This window comes from Aquila chrysaetos, chromosome 19 (assembly GCF_900496995.4).
Source record: "Aquila chrysaetos chrysaetos chromosome 19, bAquChr1.4, whole genome shotgun sequence".
Lineage (NCBI taxonomy): Eukaryota > Metazoa > Chordata > Aves > Accipitriformes > Accipitridae > Aquila > Aquila chrysaetos.
Window position 1 is genome coordinate 24399641 of NC_044022.1, and position 23712 is coordinate 24423352.

A 23712-nucleotide genomic window follows, 5' to 3' on the forward strand; every position below is an offset into this window, starting at 1 on the left:
AGCTGATGGCATGTTCACCTGACTCCTGCCTTTCCCTCTCCCACCCATGTCAAGCACCTGAATTCCCTTCTAACTGGTGTGCACTGGGGAAGGCCTTTGTAGGTGAGAACATCCTGCACTATTGGCAGTCAGCACTACACCTCCGAGCAAGGTCCAGTGCTCAAAGAGCCCCAGCACAAGGCAGTAAAGATGGGGGAACCCCAGAGCCATGCACGGGAGTTCAAAATGAACATAATCACATCTCCATTTTAAAATGTTTCTGTTTGCTGGATGGCTGCAGGCAAGAAGCCATGACGACCAAGCTTTGTGCTACTACCACGGGCGCTCAGACTGTCATAGCTGCAGGCAGGCAGCTTCCCCATCACTGCGGGTCATGCAAATCCTGCTGCTCTACTTGTGCACCCACCAGCCAAGACGCAGAACCACCCATCTACTGAATAGCGTCAAGATGAACCAGCCAGCCCTGTGCAACACAAAAGCCAAGAAACACCTAGGAAAAGTTGTATTTAAAACAGAATTCTTTAATAATTTGAACTATAAAGACAGAAATTAGTGCTTGACTGCAGCATGAATAACAAATGAAATACATTAAATATTTCAAAACTACTGTGCTTTGCAAAACAAGATATGCTTATACATATATAAGCCTAATGTTAGTTACCAGCTGGTTTGGTATGAAGAATCAGTTTAGTATATCAAAACTGTCAATAAACATTGCTCAATGCAGCCGTGTTTTACAAGTCAACTGCTATTCACCTGTCACAGTGTTGTTATCTATCTGCAACAATATACTGAATTTCAGGAAAAAAACCCCCACACGTTAGAACTAATAGTGTCAATGTTAGAAAGTTTGGTCATGTAACACGCGGGGTATTTCATGTCCATTACAGGTGGACAGATGTTATTTGCTAAGACAGTAAAAATCATCAGTGCATTAAGATGAGTTCAATAGTCAACATCAGTTTGGAAGATCAAAAGGAAAAATCAGTTCCTGTTCAGTCTAAGAGTAACTACTGCTTATGCTGCTTGAAAGTCTCTCTTCCAAAATCCAGGGAGCAACAGTATACACAACCAAAATTCTTCCGCAGCAACTGGCCAAGGCTTTAATTTATAAAACATTTTGGTACATGATTTGCTATGAGCATGTGTGAAAGCCCACTCTATTCAACATTGGCTTTGGAGAAACATATATATGTTCCAGAGCTTTGGGGAAAGAAGGATGAATCTGAGATTGTGCTTACAGCTATTCCTGTGGACAAATAATCAAAAGACCCTTTATCTTTGCATTTTTAAAATCTCAACAATCTGCTCTAAACATTAGGCAGATTCAACTTGTGTGAAATATGTGCAAAAAAAAAATTGCAGGCACTCGTTTAGGGTCTTGCATAAGCTGGACTCTGAACTTGGTTCTTCTTAAATGTGCAATTACATGCTTAATCAAATCTAAACACTTTCAACAAGTCAAAAGGGAAAGTTCTGAAGTAAAGAGGTTCAGGCATCAACCCTGCCCCAAAATTGTACATATGAATCCCCATATCCCCAGTCCTCTTTGGAGCATCTGGCTGGGAGCTCCAGTAATGGGCCTCTGCATAAAGTGCTTGCTTGCCTGCTGCGCCCTCACACTGCCTGTCACTGAACTACACACACTAAAATAAACAGCTGTGGGGATAAATCCCTCAACGAGCTTTCAAAATCTGGAAAGATGCAACAGCATCAGGAACATGGGGTAGTCAGGCTCAAATTTGAGCCAAGCAGAGGCAGCCACGCACCGGATAACTACGTTTCTGGAAAACAACTAAAAAGAGTGCTGTGACTCCTGCGGTAGGAGCATTTTTAACAAAAAACAAACTGTCTTCCCACCTACCAAGGACCCTGTCTTATGGACGCCAGGAGAAAACACAGCCTCAACTCTCAGAAAAGACTTGCGACAAAGAGATCAGGCACTTGGCAGCCATAGGCAGTCGCAAGCGAGAAACTGAACAAAGAAACCCAAAACCAGTCTTAATAGTTATACAGTGTATTCTCTGTAGTTACATTACAGACTCTCAAACAAAGGTGGCAGAGGATGTTCCAGATGGGTAAGAAATGTGTTCATTCATGTACAAAAAGAATCCATGTCACGTTCCATCCTCATAAACAAACAGCTGAATAATCTACAATGAACCGAATGTAACAGAGGCTACATCACTTCTGTGGTGAAGAGTGAAGAGTCAGCATGGAAAGTTAAATGTATAAATAGCAAAACATTCAAACTTGTTACATAAGTATCTAAAGTGCAGTTATCAGGAAGGTGGTTGACGTAATACTATGGGATTCTGTGCTTAATCTTTTGTTACTCTCTTTTCATGTAAGATTTCTTAATCTCCTTCTGGCTTTCGCTTCTCATGGGTAATAAAGACTTCATCATTTATCCCTCTTCATACTAAAGTCTCACAGTTAAACAGTACTTTGCAGTTAAAGCCTCCCACCGCCTACTTATAAAGTGCAGATGGGGTTTCTTTAAAGTAAACCAACTGTTTTACCTGAATATGTTATTTTAAATTATGGGGCACACGTTCCACCAAAGTTAAGGTGTGTTTCTGGATTCTGAGGTCTATGGAAGAAAACAGCAGTGCTGCTTCGTTAGAGCTCATCTTCCACTGAGAAGTGTTATATTGAATTGTTTCACCACCTGCTATCAAATGCTAAAAATATATCCAGAGAGAAACAGGTTTAAAAAAAAAGAATGGTATTACCGAAATTCTTGAATGCAGACTAAAAAAGGTGGTAGTGACTGTGAGAAACACTTGTGATACTGGGAGGATTTTCTGTTGCTAAGAGTTTCACATGGAGGGTTTAGCTGAAAAACTCATTCAGCTGTTCAAAACCAGCTGTTGGAAGCAAATGCACTACAGCCAAAAGAATCAACTGCATTTCAAATCATACAATTTCCCTTCAGCCAAACAAGACAGCGCAATATTAGATTAAAAGAGAATTAAAACTAATTATAAAACAGTATTTTCCATCACATCTCTTCCAAAACCATGTAAAACAAGTTACACTGTTTGCATCTTGGCTTTAAATATAACTTAACTGCCAAAAAGGTTTCACTTCACCTGTCTGAATTAAAGTCCTCCTACTCGTATCTCTTTCTAAAGCAGCCGGACTTCTGCATGCAGATGAACAGCAGACTGAGCACAACCTAAAAGTGACAGACACTGAACAAGTCAGGATGCTTACGGAGAGTGAACAGTCAGCCACGGATCAATACAATACTGCTGCCAACCTCAGGGGCTGCATGGTCTAAGTCAGGCTGCTCTAACGTCTGCACATTCAGGCAGATGTAATTAAGGGCACAGGTATTGTACAATACATGACAGAGGTAGATCAGCAAGTGATAGACTGCATATTCCAATCCTGACTATGGGGTAGTCTTCTAAACACTCGCACGTAGCACATCGTCCTTGTGCTAAAGAAAAAGCATTAAAATGAAGTCCGGAGATGACTAATACTGCTAGCTAACAGCACTGCCTTCAAAACACAGGTGAGTTTCATCCTGATGGCAGATTTCTGTTTATCATGTCTTATCTCCAGTTCTGGATAATGCATGTCTTGAGCTGTATCCAGAGAATCTAGATTCCCAGCATAAGGTATGGTGTCGATCTGTATTGGGAGAGTAATTCTGAGGTTTTTCTTTTAATTCCAAGAAGAATTTTTCAGCTCACCGTCTGCAGAACTGCTTGCTGTGGATCTGTGCCAAGCCAATGGTCGTAAGGTGGCAGATTTCCTGGTTCTTCATGGATATTAAAGAATAAGAGTTCATTGCTATCAAGTCTGTCCAACACATCCTGTAGGATTCATATTAAACAACACCTACTACTTCCCTAATTCCCTTTAAAGTAGCTGCTGTCTGAATCCTACTCAAAAAATAGGATCAAAGATGACCCACCTTATAAGATGTAGTGCAAGAAAAGTTTAGGATATGCTGCTCTAAGGTTTGTAGAAAAAAATCAGCATGTCATACAAGTGATATAAATAAAAAGCAATTTAACAGACATTTAACACATTACAGGAGTAAGGATGTATGTCTTTCCAGGCACTAGAAAAAGCAGTCTGAATTTCAGTGACATGCAGTTATAACTGGCTTGCCATTTTCAATATCACTCACAAGATCAGTAAGGCAGTGAAACCAAAGCACCCATAATTTTAGATTATTTATGCTCAGAAGGATATACAAGTAAATTACATTCTTCAGGGTCTAACATAACCTGAAAGAAAGGCTACTGGAAGGGTGGTAGAATGTTTTTGGTCATTTGGAATGAAGGAATAAGACAATTTGCGTAATTTTTTTAAAGATAAAAACATCAGTGACAAATAGTATGTGAATGAAAAGCTAACAGCAGGATAAAATTAAAACAAGAGCTTTTCCAAACCTTTTTTTAAAATCCTCACAATTTAATTCAACAAGATCTGAAAAAAACCATACACTTCCTAGTTGAAAACGTGTAGGAGGATCAATAAATTTCTTTAAAATATACCATTGTAGAGATGTCTTATCAATAAGAAAGTGGCTTTTCAGCACACTCTGGTTCCTGCAATTACAGGGAAACCAAACAGAGCCCCCAGATCCTCCAGTAACAAAACTAAGGCCACTAAAATAAAAGTTTTGTTCATTTTCTTAAAAATAATACCATACCTAGCAGATATCACAAGTGACTGTTGACGTGTCTTGTTGCTGCGCTGCTCCTATTATGGGACTCTTTCCCTAACTTATGAAAACATGTAAACATACTAAATAAGAAAATCAGATACAGTGTGCAGAAGGATGTTTAAAAGAGCCTGGAGGTGAATAGGCAGGCACTTATTTTTAAGCTACATTTTTAAAACAGTTCTCAAATCTCTTCACAAAAAATATGCCTTCTGGATAACTGAAGACATTTGATCCAAGACAGTATTTTCCTACCTCTGTGCTAGTTATTCCAACCTCTTTCAGTCTGAAGGTCACTCATATCCCAACACAGATGCTGAGCTTGTCTATGGAACTGGAGCCTACTGACAACAAATTTGTTCTAAAGTTATCATTCAGGAGTCTTTATAGTGTTTTACAGGTTGAAATGCACTGCTATCAGGACATGCTTAAACCTCACTGAAGTCAGAGAAGGTTAAGTATCTTTTTCTAGCCCCAAGTTTGGGTCTATTTGATCCCAAGAGTCCAGGGTCAGTCACATAACAAAAGCTACGATTTTATTTGGAGATTTGCCAATTTGTAGGAGTGCTACTGATGGACAGATTTCATGGAAGATGCAGCTAAGCTGCAAACAGGAAAAAAGACATTAAAGGGAGGAGACCATTTTAGTCAGCGCTGATTGTACAACAGCCAGGACTTTGTGATCTGGGAGACAGCTTTATAGCTATGTTACTGTGCCTTGCTGCTGTGGGCACATTTTAAATCAATACAGAATGGGATTTCCAATCAGTCTGAGCATTTCCCTTTTTTCCTTCATGGCAAGAAGGATAAATCCCTCAGAGCATCAAAAGCAGACAAAAATTGCATAGCATGGCAGCTAGGAGGCCCAGAAACAGACTCTGTTAGTTGCCCCAAGATCTGAAGAGTCAAAACCACAGCCTCCAATATGAGGTATATTTTGAAAAACAATCTTAGTTCAAAGTTTTCTTTATGCTCACTTACTAACTTTCATCAGCTGGGTAGATAAAAATTGCAGAAACCAGAAGGTTTGTCTCCCCCATTAATCCCCAAAGTTTGGTTTTAAAAAGGTGGTCAACTTTCCACAGACTAACCGTGTGATGGACAGATTAAGAGCAAGCAATCAAAGTGCTGCCAATTATATTTTGGGGTATCCTCAACATCAATCTTGTTCTTTACTCTTTCTTCAGTATTTCTGAATAATAAGATGCTTCTGAAAGTCAGACCAATATTTAAGACTTGTAAAATAAGGGAAAGAGATGAATTCAAAGCTGAACTAGCACACATCTAAGGTGTTTGTCAATCTGTACTATGAAAGGGACATGGGGAGGAAAAAGTAGGGATAGAAAAGGGAGACATGTAAATAATAATTATAAAAAATAAAAAAAGTGTTTCTTGTGTTTATACAGTCACCCTGCAGTCTCTTGATAGATCACTGGTCAAACAAATTAGGAATTCAGTTTCCACTCACAAACCAGAACCCCTATAATGCTTCACCATCTTAAGTGTCTTCCGCTGGTCACACCCTGGAACATCCTCCACGATGTACCTCAGTTGGACTAAGAGAAAATGGAAGCTTGGTACAAAATGAACTAAATGGCACAGGTATCCCAACCGTTTTGCTTAAAATATAAATTGCAAAGGAGGCTGTGGAAAAGCAAGATAGAATAAAGCCCTAAATCAATCTTTACATACTTCATTAATTGTATAAAAGTGCAAGATTAAAGTAGTTCAGGTTAAGCATTCAGTTCACTTCAGGCCACACAAATGCTTAGCTTGGCCATCAATGGCCTGTTTTTGTCATTCAGTTACTAACATTAGTTTAAATGACAGAAAGAACAACAACTGAATGAAAAACATATGCAATCCACTTCAAAAATGGTTAGTTTTCTGTGACCAGCACGAAATATTAGCTCAGTATCATCAGCTATACAATATATACATAAAAATATTGTGTCTTAATCTTTGTTTTAACAACTTAGAATAAAGCTGTACTAAACATTATTTCCCTAGCGTGCCAGCTCTTTGCTCTGTTCTGGCTGGCTGACCTAGTAACACAGAGAAGTCCTTTTATAGCAATGGTACTTGAATTGATCCATAATTTTGACACTTCAGCCATAGTAACTGTTGAATGACTTTATTCAGCCAGGCTAGGTGATCGCATGTGACTGCCTAGGTCTCAGTCAAAGCTTCTTGGGCGGCTCCACAAGAAGAACAGGCCATATTCCAAAAACAAACTGTTAAAAGAAAAATAAGAAAAGGGGAAAGATTTCCTGGAACTTTATGTCTCTTGGAACAGAAACCAAACACCATTAACCATCATTTTAACTGCACTTCTTGGGATGTAAGTAGAAATCAAAGACAGTACCCTAACAGGCATAATCAGTGAGCCCCACTGCAAGTTCAAAGCACAAGATATCAGAATGCTGCAGTGCATTAATGGACACAAAATATTGCTCGCTTACCTTCACCTTTGGCCTGTGTTTCAGGAAAAGTGTCCTTGTGTATAAACTGAGGAAAAGGAGAAAAGCATGCTTAAAATTTCATGCATAAGACAGCATATAAAATAATAATGATGTACTAATACCAGTTATATTTTCCAACTAGAAAAGAATTGTTTCTCTGATTGCAGAGCTACCCATTCTGCCTAGATTTACACAAAGTAGGAGACACTAGCCTACAGTAAATCCCTCTGTGCTAGACTATGATTAGCAAACTAATCTACCCTATCACCTTTGTGGGCAGAAAGAAAGAAACCCAGAGAAGTAAATTCTCTCTCCACTGTGGAAAAGATCAAACAGGGACTAGAGCCTGTCATTTTGGAAGGATGAAATTAAATCAGTGTACCACAAAATATAGCAGATGTTAAGGGGGATGGGGAGGGACAGGGGGAAGCATCATAGCTTGATTCTGTAGCTCATTTTTGTTCTTATAGACCCTCTCTCTTCAGCAGATGTTTTCCTGTGTATGACCTCACTTTTTTAAGCAGACATATGTGATGCCACTGTGTGGCTGAGGAAATACTAGGGAAACTACTGCAGGGAAAGCATGGACTTCATTGGGGTAGAACAGACAAATCGGGCACCTGCACGTTCCCCAAGGGCTAGAGGACACAAACCCAAATTATTTTTTCTGTGCAGCATGCTGGAAAAACCTTGCCTATGCTTTCCAAACTCTCTGCATCAGCTTGCTTTCTGTAAGGACTTTTCATCAAAAGAGTATCTCAAGCTGTTTAGGGCAGCAGACAACCTGTCAGCCAAAATGGAGCAGCTGTTTTCCACACACCATGACATATTTTATATATACACATACATATACAAGTACATATATACATGTGTATATGTACATATCTACATACATGTAGATATAAAAAAAAGCTCTCAGAATAGCTACTGGAAATGTACTTATTTTTCCTTGCATTTTCCTTTTACTAGCTATTTTAACATCTGACAAAAAAGGAGAATACTACGTTAGATGTAGAAAAACTTATAAGTAATCAAGTTTTCTCAACTACATAGAATGTATCTGTAAAACAGACATTCTCTTATGGTTAAGTGGTAAAACATTATTTCATTATGTAACGAACGAACTACAGAAATTCTTCAGATTCTAGCTTAAATTCTATTTTTGCTCCTGGCTCCACTAGATGGTGGTATAGAGCAAAAACAGAGACAAAAATCTGCTGGCTGCAGACTTGCTAACTTAGGCTCTCATTTAAGTCTCCTAAAACTAATATCCTGCCCTTCTGGGAGCAGCACTGCTCCAACAACTTCAGCCGTCACCCTTCTGCTCTATAGCATGATGCCTGCTAGTTTTCAGGAGCGACAGTGCCTATCAAAAAGATTAGTTACACTTCTAAAATTAAACATGTTTTAAGTACTTCAAGATTGGTGCTCAAGAACAGAAAGGTATTAATAGCTTACATTTTGAAATTAATATACTGTCAAATAGTTTTGCAGTTTAACTGCTACAGGGTTCCCATTTCTGAATTGCAATTTCATGAAGAACCATGACTATTTAAACAATATAAATTAATTTTACATAGTTTTTAGACCAGTTGCAAAGAGGAAAGAAAAACTCCCACCAGTTCAGTAAGAAGTCATTTTCCTGCTTTTCTGGACAATACAACATTTTCAAGTAAATCTGAACCTGGGAAAACTCCTAAGTGCTTTATGAACATCTAGTTTAGAAAACATTTCCTACCTTAGCAGGATATGAAGGTAAGAGCCCAGGCCTGTGAGAATATGCCACCACGCATGAAACTGTGTTACAGCTCCCACAACAGGAGGCATCTTCTCTCGTAGTGCTCTGTAAGAACGAAACATCATGCACTGTTTGGTTTTTTTTTTTCCAAGCTAAGCAATCTCAAATTCCAGTGCTTGACTGTCAGATCACACATTACTGTTTCTGTATCTCAGGCATGCGCTTCATGAGTGAGGCTTCACGTAGTCAGGCTTTCAGCAGGTGAGGAACAGCAGTTACACCTTATACTGCCAGTACAGAAAGATATTAGCAAACTGGCTTTCTTACACATTTGAAGAAAGCACACACTTCTTCATACAACGAGTGATCAGTGACTTCCGGACTCAAATTTCAGGGAATTATATTTATGGCACCCCACAGTCCCAAATGAGTTCTATCATTCTCCTCCCCAAAACCCTGTGAACTACTGTCCACAGGATGAATGCTGAGTTTAAGATCTGAGAGAGGAGATGGGATCCATCAGACATCACCACTTTACATTTGGCAATCACACCACCTATTCTCCAGCTCCACAGAGGCTTAGCTTGCCTTTCTCTGTTGTACTCTAAAAAAGGGGCAAAGTGGGTGTTTAGTAAGGAAGCAATGAAAGTAGAGGGTCTGAAATACTCCGCCAACATGCTTTGTATTTTGCACAGTTATGGAGTGTGAGCTTCTTGGGAAGAGGCTAAGGGATGGAGATAGAGAAAGGGAAGGAACTACCCTGCCCTGATTTCTCCTGCTTACTAGGCTTCTGCAGATAACGCCTATTTTGGTTGATGGTGGAGCAAATGTCTGCATCTGCCTGTCTCCTTTTTTGACTTTCATTTCACATTCAGTCAAAACAAAAACCGGAAAACAACGATCACAGGTGTTAAGGAAGAAAAATCTGCAGCTTCTGTAATTCTTACTTACTGCTTGATGTTACAGTGTTCAGTCCTCCTGACTAAATGCTAATCCCTGAGCTACCTCTTAGTTTCCAGAGCTGCTCAGTCACAAATATGAACACAGAGCTTTGATTCAGTCAGCCCAGGAATGACATAGTGGAACACAAAGACTGTCACCCCAGCACAGCCTCCGAGCCTTTGGATGGCAGGAAATCTCAAAGCTCAAATTCAAAAGTGCATGGATCCAACCAGGGAAGCTGAGTGCTATAGATTTTTTTTTTTTTTTTTTTTGCGGGGGGGGGGGGGGGGGGGGGGGGTTGGTGGTTGTTTTTTGTTTTGTTTTTAAATAAGTTCCAGATTTAATGAATATGGAAAAACAAAAACTGAACCAAAATACAATTTTGAACGTTAAAACCAAAAAGAGCAGGTAGGTGGATGATTCACAAGTTAGATCTTTAAAGAATAAAAAATTACAAGGAGCTGGAATATATTTTCCCCAAAGATTCCATACCACCTGGAGAAATTCAAGGCTCTGCAGACATCCGATTAAAGCTAGTAAACAAGCGTATTTATTTTTTTCCAGCACCATAACCAAACAAGTATTACAGGAAGTATGCTAACTTTTTTTTCCCTTTACAAAATGAGGATGGAAAAAAGTGCTTCAGCAGCTGGTGTAATCTTTGAGTCTAGGAACAAGTTCAAAAGCCCCACGGACCTGCAGCAGCTCAGCAGGCTTGGAGAATTGGGGGTTATGATCTCACCAGTGATGTGATGCAGCTGCAAAAATCAACTCTGATGCCAATATTTGCAAAGTCACTGTATACCCACCCACTTGTGTTGGCAAATAACTTTTCTATCCCATCTGTATCAAGCATTTCTAGGGATGAGGCACCATGTATTATATTCAGTACACCTATATTTTTAAAAAAAGTTTCAAGAAAACTCTGTTGGTGTTAACTTTCAATTGACCTAGCCTAGAGCAGGGACTACAGAGGCAAAAGGACAGATGGAAAACACTAGACATCTTTACAGCACACTACGATCTGACCCTGACAAAGCAACCTTCTAGGACAATTGTGTACACCACAGATTCAGCAGCATAACAGCATATCAGATAGTCGAGAATGGATTTTCTGGATGCTGGCATCAACCTTTCCATCTTCTCCAGCTTGTAGTGGAACACAAGCATCATAACTAAGGAAAAGAAAGGTGCCACAATGCAGTTGCCCAGTTCCAGAGGAACACATGTTAAGAGAACAACCTGTTGGACTGGTGTTCTTTCTTGCACGGACAGGATATCTAGCCATACAACGAGATGGTGAGTTCGTACAAGCTTTGTCTGGAGGCCTCTTTTACCCCATTTGGCAATACACTAAACAGAGAGGAAGTCTTTCCTGGCCTTCTCTACAAGTGCTAAGCCAGAAGACTTCAGGCTAATGACGACAGCCAAGCACAGTGTATTGGCTCACAGTTACTGTTCTTTCTGAGATGCTCAAACAGCTGCTGTTTATTGTGACAGATACATTGAAATAGATATTTCTTTAACCTGCAGAACTACTGGTTTTGATATTTTGCTGGGAAATGGCAAGAGCAGAAGCAAAAAAAAAAAAAAAAGCAGGATAAAACACTCATTCAGATGAAATCAAGTGTGAATAGTAGGCTTTAGCAAGCCACAGATCCTCAAAATTACTTCAGTGACATTACTTTCTCTCAATTTAAGTTGAAGTTAAAGAGAAATAGCAATTATTTAAAAAAATAAATCTATTCATGGATTAAAAAAAAAATGTTAAAAAAACCTGTTGAGTGCTGAATCTAGCCATGAGCAAACTGCGTAAAACCCTCGTGAATATTTTGTAGGCAGCGTACCATACATACCATGAGATGGACTTGAATATACACTGCATTAAAAACGAAGCTTTATGCTAGAAGACTATTAAGAGCTATCCAGACAAAGTGAAAGAACTCACCTCAATTTATCACAGAAAATGTTGTCCACATTCCAGAGAAAAAATCCCATTAAAAATACAGTTAAAGATGTATAGCCTAGACCTCTAAGCCATGGGTATACCCTAGAGAGAGAGGGAGAAATAATGCAAGGTTTAGTTCAAGATGCTTTAAAGGCAGCTTGTAACATACATAAATACTATTACATACAAATAAACAGGTTTTTATTTTTCTTTTCCCAAAGGGAAAAATACCAACTTCAAATCTCATCTATTTAAGTACTGTATTTTACCTGCTCCCCTCTCCTGAATTCTCATTCTCTGAGACTGATCTTTTAAATGTTTTTCTTCTATATTTCTAATTGTTCCCCTAAATACTGCTCTGTCCTAACGCAAGTAAGTGGGAAAACTGAAGTTGGCTAAAAGGTACTGATTCTTCAGTCCCATGTATAATCTTTCGGTTAAAAAATAGCCATGCTACAAATTAGGACTCTCCCAAAAGAAGAGGCTCTTTTCCAACACATGATATCCCTATACTAGGGGACTTGTTTAAACAAGGTCTTTCAAAATGACTGTAGTCTTTTGCGAATGTAGACCACCATGACCAACAGCTAACCATATGAATAGTTTTAGAAAACAGTAATTTCATGTTGTATTTTATTGTTGAGTGCTATTGGGGATGGAAAAATGGCAATTTCATTTTGGGAGAGAAAAAAAATCGTCTTTAGGATACAGGAAACACACTGAAGAATCACATGCAAGAAATTGCATCATTAATAAATTTACCATCACTATCTGCATTCAGGTTGGACCATGGAATTGTAAACTTCCTACACGGAAGTTGGTAGCATTTGCTCCTTTCCCACTAATAAGACAAGTTCAAAAGCAAACCCAATTCCAAACCTAAAAGGCTGCCACGAAATACCGTTCAAGTTATTTTTAAACATGAATGCACAGTTTAGATTCTGGGTTAAACACATTCCTGAGCTACTTTTTCTCCACTGTGTTATACACAGTACACATTTCAGAGCTGTGAGCACTGGCAACCAAAATGCGCAAAACACAACAGGTCGAGCTTCTTCCACAGGGCAAGCTAACCAGATACAAGTTGTACATCTTCACAAGTGTACTGCCAAAATAAACTAGCAAAATTATTATTTGTTTAGTCTAATAAATGCATGGAGCACCATGTGGTACACAGCAAAGACTACACTGTAATATTCCCGACTCAGTGCTGTAGAGACATAAGCAAGCCCAGGACATGAAAGAGCACTAAATGGCATGTTATACATGCTGGTAATTAGGTAATTATAGCTAGAATTGTTCAGGGAATAAATGGTGGTGTTTTGTGAAGGAATGAGAGAGAGCCTGGCATCACTTATTAACGGGGAACATGCTTTGTGTACAGAGAACAACATTTGCCAAGTTGTAATCTTGGGAAGGAAGCAGACCCAAGAAAGAGATGAAATGTGTAGGGGAAACAGGCAGGAACAGCAACAGATGATGAGGATAGGAGGCGGCAGCAGCTTGGAAAGAATAACATGCTGTTCTTTGCGATTTTTACTCTAAGCTCAGAGCGACTTCAAGCCCCACACTAAGAAATATGGGTGATAGGAAGCTAATACGTATTAAGGAAGTAAGAAACAAAATAAGCAGAAATTGGGGTCAATATGTAAGTTGAAACAGGCTTGGACAAGTGCTAGCACTATCAATGGAAAGGTAGGAATATGTTTTAGCAATGCAGAGGAAGTAAATCTGAAAGTGTATTTGGGGATGACTTTTATCAGGTTGGCACAGCTTCTCTAGCAGAACTAATTTAAAATTAGTAGTAGTTTAGTTAAAATTTAGAAGTAGTTTAAACCTACTTCTCTCCCCGTCCCAACTTTCTAACCAGTCTGCATAAAACAACCAAAGGGTGAAGCAAGTCTTTGTAGGGCCATGTTCCAATGAAGTGATCTAGCTAATTAAGAAAATGCACTCCAAACTCCTGAAATTGAAGCAAAAAAGTAGGTGGAACTTCAGAGACAGACTTTGCTGGAGGAAGACAATGCTTGATACCCTGAGAGGGAGGATGGCAGTGTTACTGATAGTGACAGAAGACAATGAAATGCTTCAGAAATAATGAGAATGCACAAGCGTGTAGAATTTGCAGAACTGCAAAGACAGCAGGCCTAAGGGTTTGTCTACACAGACAGAAAGAAATTCAATCTAAGTGACTAGAACTGTGCTAAATCCTTGTATAAGAACAAAATTAAAATGACCTGAACTTGATTCAACTTAGTTTCCCTTGGAAGTGAATGAAAGTAATATCACTTAAGATCTCTAGGTTAGGATTAAAATTTCCATGTTCATGGGTTTGGAAAGTGCCTTTAAACTGATGCTTGTTTCTAAAGCCACAAGCAACACGCTATCAGTTTTAAGTTCTTCTTGCTTAATAAAAGTCTATGAACATTTACACTTGGGAAAAAGTCAAACCAAATTAACTGAAACTGCAATTGGAAGGTGATTCAATGAATCTACTTTAAATTCACACCTTTTGTTAAATTCTTCCTTGTGTTCCTGAACAGATGTGTGTGTAACTCAACACAAAGTTTAACAAAAAACACATTTAGAATGAAGACAGTAGACAGAAATCAGTAATTTTCAGGGGCAATCCCCAAACACACAAGAACACCAACTATTCATAGGGAAGAGACAGGAAGGGGCAACCACCTGAGTCCCTGAGACCTAAAGGTATGTGTTTACTCCAACACTGATTCAATTCCTTTTTCTTCACTTCTACCCAGCAACTCTGTGCTCTGATCATTCTAATGCCTCTCAATGTCTCTTAACATTTGTAATACCCTTTTGTTTGTTATAAATAGTTTGTATTTCAATTTCCATAACATATCCCTAACCTTATCCCATCAAAACTGTACAGAAAACTATCATTTAACCTTCTGTGCTATTATCTTTTACATTTGAATTTTAGATACTTGAGCAGGGAAAAGGAAAGGAAAATATTAACCGATGGTTCAGCTCTGCAGTCTTACTCTAACCCTTCTCAAAGTATCATCCTTAGAGTTTGGACACTGGCAATAGATTTCGCATGTTACCCAGCAATATGAAGAACAGAGACTCTACTCCCCTTGAAGTCCCAGGCTAACAGCTGAAGCCTCTAGCAGAACGCCTGGCAGCGAACACTGATCATAAGTGTAGAGATCTCAGTTTTGTTTAATGTTATCCCCTTCAAAAAAATGCAAGGAGATGAGCCATTCCCTTTCAACCAAGCAGAGCATATGAGCTAGCATTATGTACCTTGTTAAAGAAATTTTGCCATTGCCAATTTCTCATGTTAAGCCCACCAAAAAAAAGATGAAAATGCTAAGTTATATTTTATAATGCTGAACTAAACGGTTACTTACCATAATACTATATAAACAGATCGTAGAACTATAATGGAAACTAGTGTTCCATACATGATCTGGAAATGAAAACAGAGATAAAATTAGTTGAATTCAAGAGACTTTATAAAACACTACAGGAGTAAAAAATTTTTGAAGCCTTGGTTGATTTTTATTCCTTAGTCTCAGGAAAATAGTATCCCCTTTAACTTCCTCTCCAGAAAGTCTTCCATAAAAGTTTCAAATAAAAGTATGATTATAAACCATGTCCTTTATGCGAGTACAGGAAAAGTCAGTTGTGTAAAATCAGTTTCACTTTTTTGAATTAGAAAGCGAACACTAGATGGCACTCAGTAAGCATCCTGAAATCAAAATGGTAACTAACTCCTATCATCTCTTCTGTATCTGTGCATTTTAGCCCAGGATTGCATAAGCATCAGCTAAAACCATTTTTGAAAGCTATGCTTCCTTCACTGATATTTGATTAATATTTTTTCCTGAAAGCAAACACCTGAATAGACTATGCACTATGCCCACACTGGGCACCAATATGGAATAAACTTTCCAGGAAGCATTTAAAACCAACTATTACAGATTGCTGGGATTCAATCTAATTATACAGTGGGAAGGCTGCACGCTCTGAAAAGATCCATGAGCAAAATCTGGCTCACTGTAGGCTTGATGAATTTGAATGTAATCGCCTGACTTTTATATAAGTCAAAGTAATCATTTATTTTCTGCCTCATGATCTTTAAATCACTCTCCCTTTTTTTATTCACAAGCTTAGGATCCACATAACACCATCTCCAAGAGGTACAGACTACAGAGAAGAAATGTGGTCAGTCATGCCTGAAAAGTGATGCAGAAGCCACTGCAGCAGGGCGGATTTTCAGACACAGGTTTCAGACATTAAATTACTCTCCATGCTTTTTATTCTGAACACCGTTTTCCTCCTGCCAAAAGGCAGTTTGTTCCAAGCAGTTGTGCCTTGCTCTTTGCCTCTCTCCAGTGGCCCACAAGCCTCTCACTATTTTTCGCTTCCTTGTTCACTGACTTTCCTTTCTCATTTTGCTTTTAGTTAACGCCTATCTAACTGCCTTGTTTTATATGAAACAGACAAATGATAAACCTTTGCTGCCTATTTTTAAACCTCACAGAGGTGTGTTCACAAACCAGTGTCCTTACCATGTTCTACTGGCCTCCTCATACCTTTCCTTCTTTTAGACTACACTGTCTTCAAGGCAAGGACTACATCTTACTCTGCTGTAACTGGGACATTCAGCTATTGCTATCCTGCAAGCATATGCATGCGTCTAGTCATCAGACATAAAACAGACTGCTGTAGTAACACAAAGTGAAATCTACCTTTCAAAAGTCCATAAAGCAAAAGTTTCAAACTCCTTTTAGCTTTAAGGATGACGTTAGTAGCACACACTGTATTATCAGTGCATATATACAGAACAAGACAGACAACAGAGCCCTTATGTTTGACAACAGGTAAAAGTAAGCTCCAATATTGACTATGCAAAGTCATTCAGCACAGCAGCTCTTTATTTGCATTCAGAGTGAGATCAAATAACTTCAGTAACTGAACTACTACTACTGTGTGTTCTGCTCTGTAGAGCTAAACAAAGCAAAACTATTTGAAAGGCTAATTGGTTCTGGCTTGTACTTTATACAAAGCTGTTAAGCTAATTCCAGTCCCCTTGCTGGGCTACAGCACATAAATTGGGGAAAAAAAACCCAAACAACAAAACCTGCTAGACACAGCCTAAGTATCAAGTGTTTATCAGTCCCAAGCTAAAGGTAGAAAGGGCACTGCTCAGGTGCACTAGGTGCTGGATGCTAGTACAATTCATCATCACTGACGTTTTGCCTAAAAAGACCCCACCACATAACAAATACAGAGTAAATTTAAAAGTTAAATGCCATTTTACTTCATCAGTCTCATTTAAAACAGCCTGTTGCATTTTCTTAATCAAATCCAGTAATTTATTCTAAGAGAGGGATGGCACAGAGGAAGAAACTCCTAGAAAGGCTCCTGTGGAACCCAAATCAGTTTGATGCCCTTTCCTTGCTTACCTCCTCCCTCCTACAATTTCCATTGCTAAAATGCTCTTCTGCAACAGAGACACAGGAAAAACCTACCCATTAGGGGTGTGACCACCTTCCTGCTTTTATCCGATTTGCTCTTGGGTTCTTTGTACAAGGAGTTAGTGTCAGAGTATACCTAGAGAAACGTGGCTTACAGGCAGCCCAAAGCCCAGGTAAAACACAGGCTAAAAATGCTGATTTTTGCAGCAGCTGCTAAAAGCAGGGAAGAGCAAAAGCTTTCTTTGTAGAGCCTCTGGCTTGATATCTCCTAGTGAGTTGCTTAATGGCTTGCAGAAGAGGACAGTCTTAATGGAGGGAGGAAGGAAAAAATAAAAAGAACTTTGCAGTGACTGAAGAAAAATATGCCCACAGTTGACACTTCAATTTCTTGCCTTTTCCGCTCCCCCACACAAACAGGTTGTCAGCAGTAAAACACATTCGTGTTTAAAAGCCTGTGAAAGACTGGCACAACAAACTGTTCTGCTCTGCATGCTCCAGTCCTCCTCTTCACACCGAAGGCAAACATCGAGGAGGTGTTGCTGTGATATGCAGAGACTGTAGCTGCACGTCTCGCTACAGCTGTTTCTTACTAGAGGCCTATAAACTGAGCTACACAACTTAGTTTATACTTCAGGGAGCAGTGCTTACTTTTACTCCTTTACCACCCACAGATTTACTATTTTCATCATGCCAAAAATTTGTTAGGTATTATCCGTCCACCCAAAGAAGGATAAAGCATTGGAAAAAAAAAAAATCTACCTTCTTCAAGTTGACTCAAATTTTTCAATTCCTTTAGCTCCCTTTGTTGTTGTTCTTTAACTAACACATCACTTAAGTGACAGATGAAAACCCAAGCAAGTTGTGTGCTATTTTGCCTCACAGCCTTTAAACTGTAAGCCAGAGAACACCCTTGCACTACAATTGAAAAGGAAACAGCAAAATCTCATCATCTTTTGTTATCACTAGACAGTTCCCTCTTTGCTCTTTAAGATGCAAATAAAGCTGCATGTATTTCAGCTTTGAAGCCCGCATCTTTGCAATGGGGAAAACCCCAAAGTCTTACTAATGCACAGTGGATTACCTGATAAGAAGACTAAATATGAAGAACATCCTTCTAATTCACAAAGGGGAAGCGAGCATTTCAGGGCTCAGTGTTTGACAGCATTTTTGATGTGGAGGCAGTTAAGCAAATCATATAGATTCACTTCTTATGCAATTTGGAGGCAAGGCTGGTACTCCACACTGTGAGGAGCATACAAACCTGGATCTTCATCTACCCTTCTAGTACAGAAAGCAGCAACAGCCTATTATTTCCACGTCCCTGTTTCCTCTGCTCCTGGCCTTCTGCCCATCCTTGGTTAATAAAGTCAATTTACCAGCCTCAAATACTAGTGTACAAATTGGGAACCGCACTGAGAGCTTTTGGGTTCTTGGCAACCACTGCTTATCTATTAATATACCAACCAGCTATCAAAAGATAGCTAGACTAAGTACTTGAAGTTGGAAACTGTATTTGCAATTTACAACAAAGAAAACAGACTTTTACATGTTCTTGGATTTCTGGAAAAGAAATCCGAGCAGAGAGAAAAAGGAAGGACAGTCCCCACAATAACACTGAAACACTTAGTAACTCAGCATAGTTATGGCTGTTTAGTACTACATGCTCCCTTGACAGCTCCTGAATGAACTAATTCAGATTCACTTGGTTTGGTCCTGTTTAGGTGCACGTACGTGATGGCAAAGCGACACACAAGTCACTGCCGCTGCATGGAACAGAGCAGCAATCCAGAGCTTCTTGGACACTGCAGCAGTAAACTGAGCTTCCCCTTCAATAACTTGTAGAGCTGATCCTTTGGAGAGTCTGAACATCATTCCACATTCCCTAAGCTACTGTGCAGTTAGAAGTACTAGCCAGAACAAAAGCTGTGCTCGCTTTCTGGAAGACATTCCCAAACAAGCTGTGTAAGAGAGTGAAATTTCACTCAAATTAGTTTTATATGTGATCTTCAGCAGGACAATGCCCAAGTAGAAAAAGCTCTGTGGTGAAGGCATGCCCTCAAAAGGTCATTTTTAACAGACTGCTTGGCAACATGAACATGTATAAAGTAAGAACACATTCCACTAAAAGGCACAATATATTAAGCCACAAGCCTACAACTAACTGTTGCCTTAGCAGCAACAGGGGCTCTGGAGAGCTGTAGGACATCGAGTGGGTACACACAGATTCCTCAAAATAGGGAAGTCCTGCAAGTTTGAGCAGGTTGTGCCCTGACATAACATATTCTTCATGCAGTTTCAGGCTCCCATATGTACTTCCACATACACATTTCATCATGATATCACCTCCTTCTTTGCATTTGTATATTTAAAACACCTATGGAGAACAATTTTATTAATTTTTTCATGGAGGCAGATCAAATACCTTTTTCTCCCACACTCACTCTCTCCCTCTTACCCAAAGTCACCTTAATTGGTAAATCCAATATTTGTATCTTACTTCTATCACTGTTGCAGAAAATTCACTGGTCATATTATTATGGTGTGATCAGCGAACACATCCCGGAACTCCCTCCCTCCCTCCTTTGGTAATCTGTGTGCAGTTTAGAACAAGAATAGTTGGTATTTGCCCATTGATGCATGCTCCTCCATTTTGAATCATTTGTCATCCTAGACCTCAAGGTCTCCCAGTGTTCTCTTCATCTCCTCCTCTGTGCTCAGTGATGCCTCTGAACTTTGTATCATCACAGATATCATCAGTACACAACTCTGTTTTTCCTGCTACAGGTCGTTAAATAAAAACAGTCCCACTACTGATCTCGAGAAAGTCCAGACTGAGAGTGCCTTTCTTCATCTCCTTTAGTCATCTTCCACTAGTCACTCACTCCCTTACCCTATTTGCAATTCTCATCCTGATCTACTTCTCCAGCTTGCTTAGTTTCTCAGGGGACACCATAACAAAACTTGAATGTCTATACAAAAGACATTTTTAAAATCACATTTCCTAATGTAGAAGAAACAGCTATTTAACCTAATTTTCTGTTTACCTTTTAATTATTTGTTTGCTCAAAATTTGCTTCAAACTCTTGCAGCAGATGACTATGCAAATAAAACAGGTTTTTACATCTATTTCATTACTCACATAACTTGGCCCACTAGCTGAATGAGGTTTTTGATGGCTACAAGTGTATAGCCAGCATATTGTATGTAGCAAATAAACAAATCAGGATGGAAAACAATGCTTTGTATGTGACAGCTTTCTAGGCCACATCATATTAGAAAGACGACTACTTGTAAGACTTGAGTCCAAGAGTTTAACTGCCAGGGTAATTTCTTCTACTTCCAAGGCTGTCTTATATTTTTGTATCTATGGATCAGTCCACACCAGCAGCCAGTCTTCCCCCACCCCTCTCCTTGTATAAGCCCAAATATACATGCAGTAAACAGTGATGAGCAACTAATCGGATTTAAAACTAATTCTTAGGAAACTTTTAACTTGTTGAGTTCCCCAGTCAAATTCACATGAGTCTAAATTTGTGTGCCAGATGGTAGAGAGGAGAGAGGCATAGCTGTTTTTGACAATGATGTGGCTTAAAAACAACTAGGAAACTGGGATGTAGGGTTGTTTAGCCCCATGGACATTAGGTAATAATAGTGTGCTAGCCTGAGAGATTTTGACATAAACAAAGACAATAGATGCTTGTAAAGGCCACTGCTGTCTTTCATTTAATTGATGAGGCAGCAAAAAAATACCAGATCAGCTGTCAGGCAGGGAAGTGGTTTTTTTCCTTCTAATCATGTATAGCCTCCAACTGACCAAAACTTGCATCTCATCCCTCCTACGGTTAAAGCACTAAGACCCTTAAGGATCTGCAATATGGGGATGGAGAAAAAGGAGTTGGTCTCTGTTGCCACTGTGCCATGAATAACAATCTGAAATCCCCTTCATGCCCTGCTGGCAGTAAGCAATTTATGAGCCTAAGTTGGGAATAAAAGTAGAAAGTAATTCACTGAAAAATGAGGCTTGGATCTTGACTACTAAATATAATAGGATCCTTCTCCATTCTTATTGCTCTCCTTTCAGGGAAAAAAAACCACACTGCAACAATGAACAATATAAAGCTGTCCATGTAGTTATTCCCCTTCTTGCAAGGCTGACAAATGATGATGATGATCACAGATGAATACCTAGAGGAATCAAATGCTGTTTTATGTCCTGACGCTGCTTTCCAATACAGTTAGGGACTAAGACTGTGATTTAAACTATGATTGCATGAGCGTATTTAACTTTACTTCAAGTCTACGTGACCCATTCAGTTGGAAAATACTTACTGAAATTATATTGAGATTTATTTTTTTTTTTGGTGCACTCTAAAGTAAAGGACATGTGTTAAGAAAGTAACCTTGCTTAGCTGTGCAGAGAAATGTTTCCTCTGGATTTACAACATATTTGGCAAAGATTGTGAAAAAATGAGTGCAGTACTTGAACATTTGGAATTTGGCCATAACTGTATGTTCTCCATAAAAATCAATTTGGAAAGAGTTATTGTAAAAAGTCCAGCACTTTTATGGGCCTAAATCTTTTCTACATTGATTCCTCATGTATAAATTATAACAGGGAATTCATATTCTGAACCTAAGAGAAACCAGATGCAAAAAATTAAAGGTCTGGGGCAACAGTTTAAAGTTTCCCTGTTTCCCTCTTTCCCGACAAGTCATAATATCTATTGTCTTAGTATCTATCTTAGTATCTTAGTCATAATATGTATCGTCTTAGGGACAATACCTATGCCAATGTATCAAACTGAAATATAGTGAAACTGTGATGTATTTATTGCAATAAATGTAGGTTGAGTAGATAATTGATTAAAGAAATAAAAGTCCAACATAAGCAGTAAATTCTGCCACTGTTGTTAAAAAAATTACTTTAAGTCACTTCATTCAAAACCAGTTATATCCAGCTCAGTAAAAGCATCAGAAATTGCTGCTTTCACCCCAGTCAGTATTTTTCTGCCAGAAACATAAGTAGGGGAAAAAAAGAAAGAATTAAATTAACATTATCAAACAACACCACACCCCCCTCAAGTTTCTCTTTTTATCTATAGGTAGAGTAACAAGTCATGTTTCTAGGAGAGATTATTTGGAGCAGCTGGGAATTTATTTATTCATCAGTGCTACGTTAATCCACCAACAGGAATCACGTATCATTTTTACAACTGCTGATGCAGCAGGCACATTTTGACAAGCGATGGCACTACCAATTTCAGAAATAAACGCTTTAAAGCTTTGTCCTGCAAAGAGCTCCAGTGCTTTTGCTTGGCAATTTTTCAGCTAATCAAAAAAAATCATAAATGAGGGAACACTACTCATAGCATACATAAACAAGTATGATTTCTAACCTCCTGTAAAGAGGCAAGTGATACAAGTCTTACTTCCACAGGTAGTGGATGCATATTAATACTCTTGGGCTGCTACAAAATGAACCTGTACCAAATACGCCATTAAACCGGTAGGACCATAATAACCAGTCTGCTACATAACCCTAGAAGACATTCTGTGTTTAAATTCAGCTTGAATTTACACAAAGTAAAACTGCGTAGTTAAAAAAAACCCAACAAACGAATATGTTAAAGGGAGAGAAGAACATGGTGCTAAGTCACCCAAGCCATGTTACCCAAGCTAGTTTCACAGCAGCTGCTAATGGAAAGAAGCAGACCAGGACTCATTAAGCTCTCCCTCTCACATACACCTTAGCCCATAGTGAGGGTCACCTCATTACACTTGCCACTGATGAAAACCACATGAAATATTAGGTGAAATGCTAAAACACAACACGCATTAAACCATTCTAGTTTTTCAGGTCACCACGTAAGAGGATGGCAACATGACAGGCAATAAGACCGCTTGAAGAAAAAGCAAAAGGCAAATTGTGCTTGCCTTCCATCTTCCTTCCAGCTATAAAATCCTGTAAAACATTCCTCTAAACCAGCATAGTTTAAAAACAAGATTAGCTACTCCAAAAGAGCAAGATTTACCTGATGGAATACTGGCTCTTTCAAATTTAAGTAAACCTGGAAAGATTAAAAAGAAGAGAAATAATTTGCAACAGAGAACGATCATAACATTATTCATCTAAATATTGCCAAGACTTGTTCTGTTAGAATCAAGACACAAGTGCCTATCCATGCACCATTAAAGTTGATTAAACATTTGAAGTTTCCTCTGGCAAAACCTGGGGTTTTAACTGTGGAATTATTTTAAATTAAGAAGCACAAATAGAGACATTAACATCTAAAATCTCCTCATTTAATAGAGTTGCAACACACACAAAAACAATTAAGATGCAGAAATTACCAGACACATTCTTGATATGCATTCAGGAAGAAAATGTACTCTACTTTGATTTGCTATTATTAATGTTTTTGAGAATGCTTTAACATTTCAATTCATCTTACAAAAAGCTAGTAGTTCTTCCTATTGTTAAT

General features: G+C 38.8%; 1 protein-coding gene across 2 annotated transcripts in view; it reads right to left on the minus strand.

The window, feature by feature from the left end:
• Positions 1-500: 500 nt before the first annotated feature.
• Positions 501-23712, minus strand: part of ACER3 (alkaline ceramidase 3) — a 60400-nt gene continuing 37188 nt past the window's right edge. For both annotated transcript variants that reach the window (XM_030042800.1, XM_030042801.2), the window contains exons 6-11: positions 23263-23298; positions 15158-15216; positions 11778-11879; positions 8888-8992; positions 7150-7195; positions 501-6921 (exon numbers count right to left, since the gene is read on the minus strand). In XM_030042800.1, coding sequence (XP_029898660.1) covers positions 6868-6921; positions 7150-7195; positions 8888-8992; positions 11778-11879; positions 15158-15216; positions 23263-23298 — 402 coding nt within the window. In that variant the 3' untranslated portion in view covers positions 501-6867. The remainder of the gene's footprint in view (positions 6922-7149; positions 7196-8887; positions 8993-11777; positions 11880-15157; positions 15217-23262; positions 23299-23712) is intronic.